We start from the raw sequence: 9,164 nt of genomic DNA on the forward strand, positions 1-9,164 counted from the left end.
CATGTTTTGTAAGCTTTACTTCTCAGACTCTGAATTTCCTAGCCTTATAGTCAGCACAGTTAGAAACAGAATGGAAATGCAACACCTCTGTCATCTGTAGACACATTTTTTACTCTGTGTTACTATGGGAATTTTTTTTAATTATTATTTTCCTGCATCACCCCACACATCTAAGGTGATGTCAGATTTCCAAGGTGCCTCACAAAACCAGCACTTCACCAGGCAATTATCTGGTATGACGCAGTTAGGTTATAAAAAGGCCCCTGGTAGCACGTGGCTTACTGCTCAACAGGCCTAGTAATCAGTCACTTGCTAGAGATTGATTTTACAGTGGAGTCCTTGAAATCTGCAGCCACAACTAGTCATGCTCAATACTAAGTGCCGCCTAAAATAGCCTTTGGTCTTGTCCTGCGTCACAGTGAGGCTCTTAGCTGACATTCTACATGTGTAGGGAAAGAGAGCCCAGATACTCAGAAGTGATTCCCTTCCTCCCTTCATTCATGACATTAAAATAATGGATCTTAGAGAGCACAAACATAAATTAATTGGGGTAACTCTCTTGTGACTGAATCATCCTTACTTTAAGAGAAAAGAGACTGACTGGCAGGGGTATTTTAAAATGTCATCTTCTTTGGGGGCTGAGGACTGACTATGTCAGAAGTGTAACTATTTCTTCCCATTAAAAAACAGTTGTTAATCCCCCAGTTTTGCAATTCGGGGCTAGTTCCCAGACAAAGAGGATTATACAAAGGCACCCCTGTCTCCTCTAAAAGATGTTAAAATCAAACTGTTAAAAACAGATATGTCTATGCAGCAAATACAGAGTGCAAAAAAACTGATATAAATATACAGTAAGATATTCACATCACAGAAATGAGTTCAAGGAAAAGTACATTTCAAGAATAGGAGACAAGAGTAAATAGATGATTGATCTATTCTCTCAGGGGCTACTGGGAATAAGCTAGAAGTATAGCCAAAAGTTTTGCTGTTGATGAGTCCTGGTGACTCTTGCTTCCAGCTATATCTTCGTGAGCTGCTTCGGCTGACCCACCTACGTTTTTACCAACACCTTGTTTCTCTGGGGGAAGATGGCCTACAGATGCTTTTCTGCCACCGCTGGATCCTTCTGTGTTTTAAACGCGAGTTCCCAGATGCAGAGGCACTACGCATGTGGGAAGCATGCTGGGCCCATTACCAGGTGAGCATGGAAGATGAGTCTGGAACAGCATGCCAGAGTGCACAGGGAAGCGAGCACATTGTTACTCTGAATTAAAATCACCTTCTTTGCTATCCTCACCCCATGAGACATAAGACAGGCTCCTCATGGGGTGATTTCTATAGTCCCACAGTCTGATTTCAGCCCTTGCCTTTCAAATAACTAAAATTGATACAAATTGTACACTGGCTGTGCTTGTTACTGTATTCTAGAGCTGAGCTTGCTCCTGTCACAAATAGCCATTGCATGGGACGTTGACCTAGGTGAAGCATTGCAGTTGCCACCAGGACCCTAAATTGTTATCCTCTGTGTCACTGTTGAACAATGGGAAAGGAAGCAGAATTTAGTTCTCCTCTTTCTGAAAACTAATACCCTCCCCTTTCCCAATGGTATCATTGATAGCCTACTTTCTGGAGCTATCAGTGTCTCTAACATATTCCCCTAAGAGCTTACTACTGGATTACTGGGCTACTTACTACTGGGTCTTTTCACATTAGTTAAACAACCAAATTAGGGAAAAAGTAAGGATTTTAAAGGAAAGGCAAGTCTTTTTAAATTCATCTCTCTGTAAGAAATACTAGTAACACTTATCCAGGAAGTAATAGTGAACTTAAATTCAAGTTCATCTTTTTCAGTAAGAAAAGGGCTCATTTCCGTATTGTGAGAAGGTATCTCTCAAAGCATACATTGGTTCTCAAAGTGTATTTTTGGCCACTTCTAGGGATCTCTGAGATCAAAATTATTTATTTTGAAAACCCTTACCTTCTGTCTTAGAATCAATACTGCATATTGGTCAAGGAAAAAGGGTGGTAAGGGCTAGGCATGGCTAGGAACTGATTGAGGCCAGATTGGAGCCTAGGACCTCCCAGCTCTAGGCCTGACTCTCAATCCACTAAGCCATCCAGTTATCCCTAATCAAAACTATTTTCACAATAATACTAAGATGTTTTAATTTCTAATACAATAAATATTGCTAGATTTAACCCATTTAAAAGGGATCCTCAGTAATTTTTAAGACCATAAAACGGTCCTGATACCAACAAATTTGAGAACTGCTACTAATTCCCACCTTCAAGATAATTTTAAAAATTTATCAATCCAGAGAAATTTATCACTCTTTCCTGTATTTACTAATGTCAAAAGAGGAATATATCTGCTATCACATGCTATAGTATAAGTTCTTTACTAATAAATCTTCTTTTTCCACATTCTGATTTTTTTTCCCTAGTCCAGTCTGTACTTTTTTTCATGCCTGGATTAGCCATTCTTTCTGTGTTGAGTCAATTTGCAGTCTTCTGCACCAGTGAAGAAGAGCACTGACATAGATATTCCAGAACAGTAAAGGATCCAAAAATAGTTTGCTTATCTTTGAAAGATATTTTTATAGCAGCAAAATAATTATATTTTGTTTGGGCTAACATTACTAGGCTTTTTGTGAACTGTAGACCTCTGTAACTACACTCAGTTACTTGGAGAGAATTTCTCTTTTTAAACTCTAGCCACTTATCAAATTTTAGTAAAATCTAGTAAGGAATTTCAGGAGAGCAACCCATTCAAAACTTTTATCAGTTGTCATTATTTAGTCAAAATCAGTCTCCCTCCTTGGAAGAAACAGACAAATGCTAAATAGCAAATAGTCAAAAAGGATAGGTATAGGTTCAAGAGCAATGGCTCCAGGATCAGCAGACCTGGGTTCAAATCTTGGCCCTCTGACAGTTACTGCCTTTGTGTTCTTGGACAAAACACTTCACCTTCTATTCTGTAAAAACAGAGATCCTGGATCAGACAGAATTGAAATTGAAACTTCACTTTGTTAAAAAATTAGCATGCATTAACCAGTGATATAATGAATGTGTAGTGATCAACAAAGAGTCAGGAAAACCTGGGCTTGAATCCTGTCCCAGGTACTAACTAGAAGGATGACCCTTGACTTCTCTGGCCTAGTATACTGAAGACCTATCTGTCTGACTTACTTTGTATCATCAATTCTACCTTGGTCTCCTCTTCACTATCAGCAGCAAGAGGCTAAACATTGATTTCCCTGTCCTTCTCACCCTTCCTTTTTGGTCAGGAAGCCAGTCTATATCAAAGTAATTGAGATCTTGAAGCATCCATTCAAGTGGAAGAATGTCATAGTTAAGATGCTATGATCACTTCCTATTATCTTTTCATCTATAACTGGAACAAAAATTATAAATAAGACCTTTCTATAAGATAGACTTTTCAAGGAGGCAGTATGATGTAGAGGGAAAGTGTTGAATTTGGAATCTAAGAGAGTTGATATTCAAATTTTTATTCTGCCAGTTACTACCCAAGTGACCGTAGATAAGTCTCATAGTATCTTGGGCCTTAGTTTCTTGATCTACAAACTTAGGGAATTGAATTTGATGACTTCTTCTGACTATATATGACCCCATAGCCAAGTTAAGAAGGACAATGATACTAGATAAAGGTTTTCAGAATAGGACCTTTGAGAAAAATATGTTAAAGCATATGAAGTTCACTTCTAAAGCTCTGCCTTCCATTCACATTAAGGATAGGACAAAATAACATAAATTATAGCCAGAGATTTAGATTGGACATAGAGAACAACTTTTTGAGCATAATGGACTTGATTGCTTGGTAGATAACCACAAAATATCTTTTTAAAAAAATAAAATTATAATCTTTTTTATGTTGATACAATTTTTAATAATTGTTTTCTAGCATTTGGCAATCTATGTTCTTTCTTTCCTTCCCACCCAGCCCTCCTCTCTAAGATGGCAGGCAATATGATGAGGATCATACACGTGTTATCATACAATACATGTTTCCATGTTTGTCATGTTATGAAAGAAGACATCACTTTGGAGTCTTCCTCGTTTGAAGATAATTACAGCAAAGCGAATAGTTATCTGTATAGCATGAGTTAATCATAGTCACATTAGAGATGAAGAAATAGAATGGGCAATCTCTGACAGTCCTTTCTTTTGATTCTTTGACCCTATGGATATTTGGGCCCAGCCTTTAGTGTGGTACTGTGGTACTGTTCGGTAGCTCCTTTGCAAAGAAAGGCCTCTGTAGAAGAAACTGACACTGGCAAAGGCTCATCACGACATCAGAATGTGGTCTCCTTAGTCAGAAACCCAAGACTACTGGGATTTCTCTAAGGTACCTATAAAACATCAATGACTCATGCTCAGGTCAACCCAATTCCACCTTCAGGTTTCTTTCCCTACCTTTGTAGACAGACTACTTCCACCTCTTCATCTGTGTTGCCATTGTGGTGATCTACGGTGATGATGTCATTGAACAACAGCTAGCCACTGACCAGATGCTTCTACACTTTGGAAATCTGGCCATGCACATGAATGGGGAACTTGTACTCAGGAAGGTGAGGCTCCTAAATTGCTTTCTAAAATATTTTCATCCTTCCCTACTACTCACCTTTCCTATTCTAAGAGATTCTTCTCTCAGAGCATCTATAAGTCATTAGCCCAGAGGCTATTCTGGCTTGTCTATAACAATCAGTGTGGTTACCCCATATTAAATCTTTGAAAGTTGCCCTTAGATGGTCCTGGAGAAAATGGGGAATTATAATAATAATGAAAACAATAATAATCATAATAATAATGATAGCATTTATATAACACTGTGCATCAGGCACTGTAAGCACTTTACACTTGTCTCATCTGATTCTCAAAAGTCCTAGAAGGTAAAGGTTATTATTATCCTCATTTTACAGGATAAGGAAACTGAGACAAATGAGACAAGTTCATGACTTGTCCAGGGTCAAACAGGTAGCAAGTGTCTGAGCCCAGATTTAAACTCAGGAAGGTGAGTCTTCTTCTAACTCCAGGACCAGCACTGTATCCATCATAACACTTTCTTGATTAACATTTTGCTTTTGCTTTAAACAATATAAGCATTAAGATGCCTTAATACTTATAAACTGCAGACTGGACAAGGGAAGATGATTATAAATCTAGTCCTATCACTGCTCCAAGTGGTAATGTTTTCCTGCCAAAAATTTGCAAGGAGATATAAGGACCTTTTTGGTTCTCCTCCCAGACTGTAACTTTGGAGACACCATTTTCTCAATCTTTTGTGGTTCTCTCCCAAAGTTTTCAGTGGTGCTGAGGTCCTTGGCTGCTGTTAACGGCATAAGGTACATATGTATGGACAAATGTTCCAAGGCATAGTGTGGAAAGAGATACCAAGAAACCTGGTAGAAATAGCTCCAGAGGAAGAAATCACTGGTGAATGGAGGGAGGAGAAGGAATTCCTGAAGAAAGACTGTTCCTAGTAAGGGTAGTTTAACTCATTGGTTCCCAGATGCAAAAAAAAAAAAAAAAAAACCTTTTACACTGCAAATGAAGGCTGTATTTGGGAGAGACAAAGTAGTTTAGTGGAAAGATCACTTTACTTGGTGCTAAGAGACTTGACTAAGAGTCAAAAACTGTTTCTGACCATTAGCTTTGCTATCTGTCTTTTCTCTCTGAGCCTCAGCTTCCTCATGTGTAAAATGGGAGTCATAATACTTGCCTTTACCAGCCTAATGGAATTGTTATGAAGAAAGCACTACATAATTGTGAGCTGTTAGTGTAGATCATTTATTTATAGGTCTCTTACCCAAGAGCCACTGTTGTCCCAAAACAAGACCAGACCAATAACTACAATTACACTGAGATTGCTTTCAATGCAAGAGTCTCATCTGTGCTAAATGAAGAAGCCTTTATCCACCTAGTCCTCTGGATTTCCTTAACTACCTATATTTTATTGTTTCTATATCAATTGTTCTCTTTCTCTACAGGCGAGAAGTTTGCTGTATCAGTTTCGCCTCTTGCCCCGGATCCCATGTAGTCTACATGACCTCTGTAAACTCTGTGGGACAGGCATGTGGGATAGTGGTTATATTCCTGCTGTGGAGTGTACTGGGCACCATCCTGAATCTGAGAGTTGTCCTTATGGTGGGACAGTGGAGGCACCTTCTCCAAAATCTGTTGGTGAAGGCAAGAAGGGCCCAAAGACAAGAGAAGTCTTCAATTTTCACAAATAGGGCCAGTTCATAGACTGGAGAGGGATTGAAGGGAATGTTTCCATAGGAACTGTCTCATTCAAGGGTATCAGAATTGAATAGGGGTTTGGGGTAGAAGAAAAGAGGAGGTAGTGTCTACCAAAAATATCATTGAAAAAATGAAGAACAAACTTTTCTGTTTTAATGGCAGCATCAGAAACCAGGAGAAAGAATGAAGATGTGACCACCAACCCAAAGAAAATTCAGTTCTATGATAGAATGACAGACTAGGATCTTACTACTAGAATAGAAAATTCCTGGGTCTTTCTTGTTGCCTGTTTGAACTAAGGAGTAATTTTCCAGGATAATCTCCATCTCTATCACTGACTCCATCACTGATTAGCAACTAAACTTCAAACATAGGAAGACAGATATATATGTAAGGAAGGCCAAGCAAGCTCAGCTTTCTGTGTTGGGAAGCATATGGGCTTCCTCAGGTGAAATCACACACATACCACACTTTTACATATAGTCATCATGCACAATTCTCCCTCTTTAACCCAAAACCTACTGCCTAAGTGACTTCCAGCTTGAGCCATAAAGTTGTCACTAAAAATAAGCCAATTGATTTAGGGATGCTGGGACAGGGTGGTAGGATAGGATTTGGAGAGTTTGTGGCTTTTCACGAGGATACTACGTTCTTTTTATACTCCCTCACATGTGAAAGAAACTCCCTGCTCTTGAGCCTAAGCAATAGGCTTCTGGAGAAAGGTGTGATTCATCTCCCTTGGCTTCTTTCTGGGAGCTAACAGGTTTTCTACATAAGAGTTTCCTGCCAGGTTCATTGCCTAGCCCCACCAAGTACAGTAGCCAAAGGGTGTTTGAATGGGTAAGAGTATCTGTGACTGTGTGTGTGTTTATATAGATGAGCCGTCAAAAAAAGATGGATTCATTTAAGGAAAGTGACAGCCTTCCCCAAAGTATCTGGAGATAGCTACTGCTATTTGATCCTGGCTCCCAAAGAGCCAAATATTGTCACACTTAAGGAACCAGTATTTAGGGCTGCCCCCACTTCCTATGTGGGAGTTAAGTCCTCTCAGTTCATTTCCATATGAAAAGATTATGCTAGCTGTCCTTGCTAGAATTTAGAGATAGAATGGCCTATGAGAATCCTTTCAGTCATCCTGAAAAGGAATAGTGCCAAGTACTTTCTACCGAAAACCTCTGCTTGAAAGATGGACAAACAGAACTCTTTCCTTTGATACTTTTGGCCTCTGAATTCTTCCTTTTTCCAAGCATTTCAGGTACTCCAGCCCCTGAATAAGGACTTTTTTCTACTCCCAGTTATATGAATTGAAAGGTTTAGCTGAATTGTACCATTTACAAAGTTATTTATCAGCAATAAAGATTAAGTTACCAGCCTCTCCCTTTTCATCATTATCTGTATTCCTTATATCCAAAGTCCACTGGAATGGGGGACCTCCTTAAGATGGAAAGCTAAAATTAAACCCAGATTTCAAGTTTTCTTTTCAGAAATTACCTGAGCAAACTGTCTTAGAATCATCATCAGTAGGACTCGGATTTGGATAAGACTATTGAGGCCTTTGACTTTTGCTAATACCACTGGGGAATATGAGTCTAAATAGGGTTGGGCTTGAACTTCTCTGTTGTAGGAGAGGAGACACACCAATTATCTTTATTCAGTACTAGAAGAAAATTCCCTTAGGACATTGCCACTGAAGAATATTGATTGAAGTCTACCTGCCAACCTCTTTTCACAGAGGTTTGGGAAATAAAAACATAAGAGCTTTTCAGCCATATCCTTCTCCACTGCCATTGTCCTTTAGAAACTCGTGATTAAAGAACTGGAGAAGAGAGAATCCTTGGTCATGCAGAAATTGGTTGAAATTCACCTTCCAGGTGTTTTGGTTTTCCCTAGGTCCCCACAAGCAAACTCAAAGGCTCCCTTCCTAATTTGGCTCCCTCTTCTCTTGTCCATGTAAGGAACCTTTGTGTTTGCATTGGTACCATGTGCATTCAGAATGGTGCCTTCATGCAGCTGTAGATTTCCAGTGACCCAGTGATGGAAGAGGCTTGTTGCCCAGTCGGAAAGTATTCATTCTGAATTCTGCCAAGTTCTCCACAACCATAACCACAGAACCCCATTCTCTACAAAGGAATGGAAACAAAGCGCCACCTGCTGGTTGCTTTAGTCATCACCACATGGCTTACATTCCAAGTTGCTCTTGTGGGTTGGGGAGATTAGCCCACTGATATTTTACCCTGCCTGGAAAACAGCAAGAATCTGTAAACTCACTGCTGCTTCAAGCTCAGCAGGTCTGCCTAGAAAACATTCTGAATATTTGCTGCTGTACAGAGGCCTATGAAAAAAGCTCCTTCTTTCTTACAACTTCCTTAATCTGGATGCAATTAGGGGTAAACTAGTCAAAAACCCTGGAGCGGCTGTTGCCCCAGGATTATTCCCAGCCAGCAAAAGGCTTTAGGGTGATAATTCGGTCATTAGACTTCTAGCCTTTCTATCATCAGAATGTGTAAATAGAGGTTAATAAGCCTTGTGCCTCTCTTCTTAGCTATGTAGTTTATTTAACCCATTTTTTAAAATGTTGCTTAATTTTATTGGTTGCCTTGTGTGTGCATGTGCATACTTAAAAATTTCAAAGCATTCTAACCCCACTAATAATTTCTACCATTGATGTTACACAATGTTGTTCCAAGGCCTCTGGGAATGGGGAAGGGTATGCCTATGCAGAGTGGAAGGTTTATAGCAAGGAAGCTGTTTCAGTGAAATGTGATTACTGTGCTGCTCATAGAGCCCACATTGGTGACCCTTTCAGAGGAGGGAACCCTCAGAAGTTGAGTGGTGAAGGTCTAGAAAGAAGCTGGGAGAAGAGCATGCGAGGTTAAGGACTTGGGGATCATTTCTTTTTATTT

General features: G+C 39.5%; 1 protein-coding gene across 3 annotated transcripts in view; it reads left to right on the forward strand.

Annotated features, from left to right (window-relative positions):
• Positions 1-7,719, forward strand: part of TBC1D16 (TBC1 domain family member 16) — a 119,643-nt gene extending 111,924 nt beyond the window's left edge. For all 3 annotated transcript variants that reach the window (XM_044674405.1, XM_044674407.1, XM_044674406.1), the window contains exons 9-11: positions 1,019-1,198; positions 4,443-4,589; positions 6,009-7,719. In XM_044674405.1, coding sequence (XP_044530340.1) covers positions 1,019-1,198; positions 4,443-4,589; positions 6,009-6,254 — 573 coding nt within the window. In that variant the 3' untranslated portion in view covers positions 6,255-7,719. The remainder of the gene's footprint in view (positions 1-1,018; positions 1,199-4,442; positions 4,590-6,008) is intronic.
• The last annotated feature ends 1,445 nt before the right edge of the window (positions 7,720-9,164 follow it).

Source organism: Gracilinanus agilis, chromosome 4 (genome assembly GCF_016433145.1).
Source record: "Gracilinanus agilis isolate LMUSP501 chromosome 4, AgileGrace, whole genome shotgun sequence".
Taxonomy (NCBI): Eukaryota; Metazoa; Chordata; class Mammalia; order Didelphimorphia; family Didelphidae; genus Gracilinanus; species Gracilinanus agilis.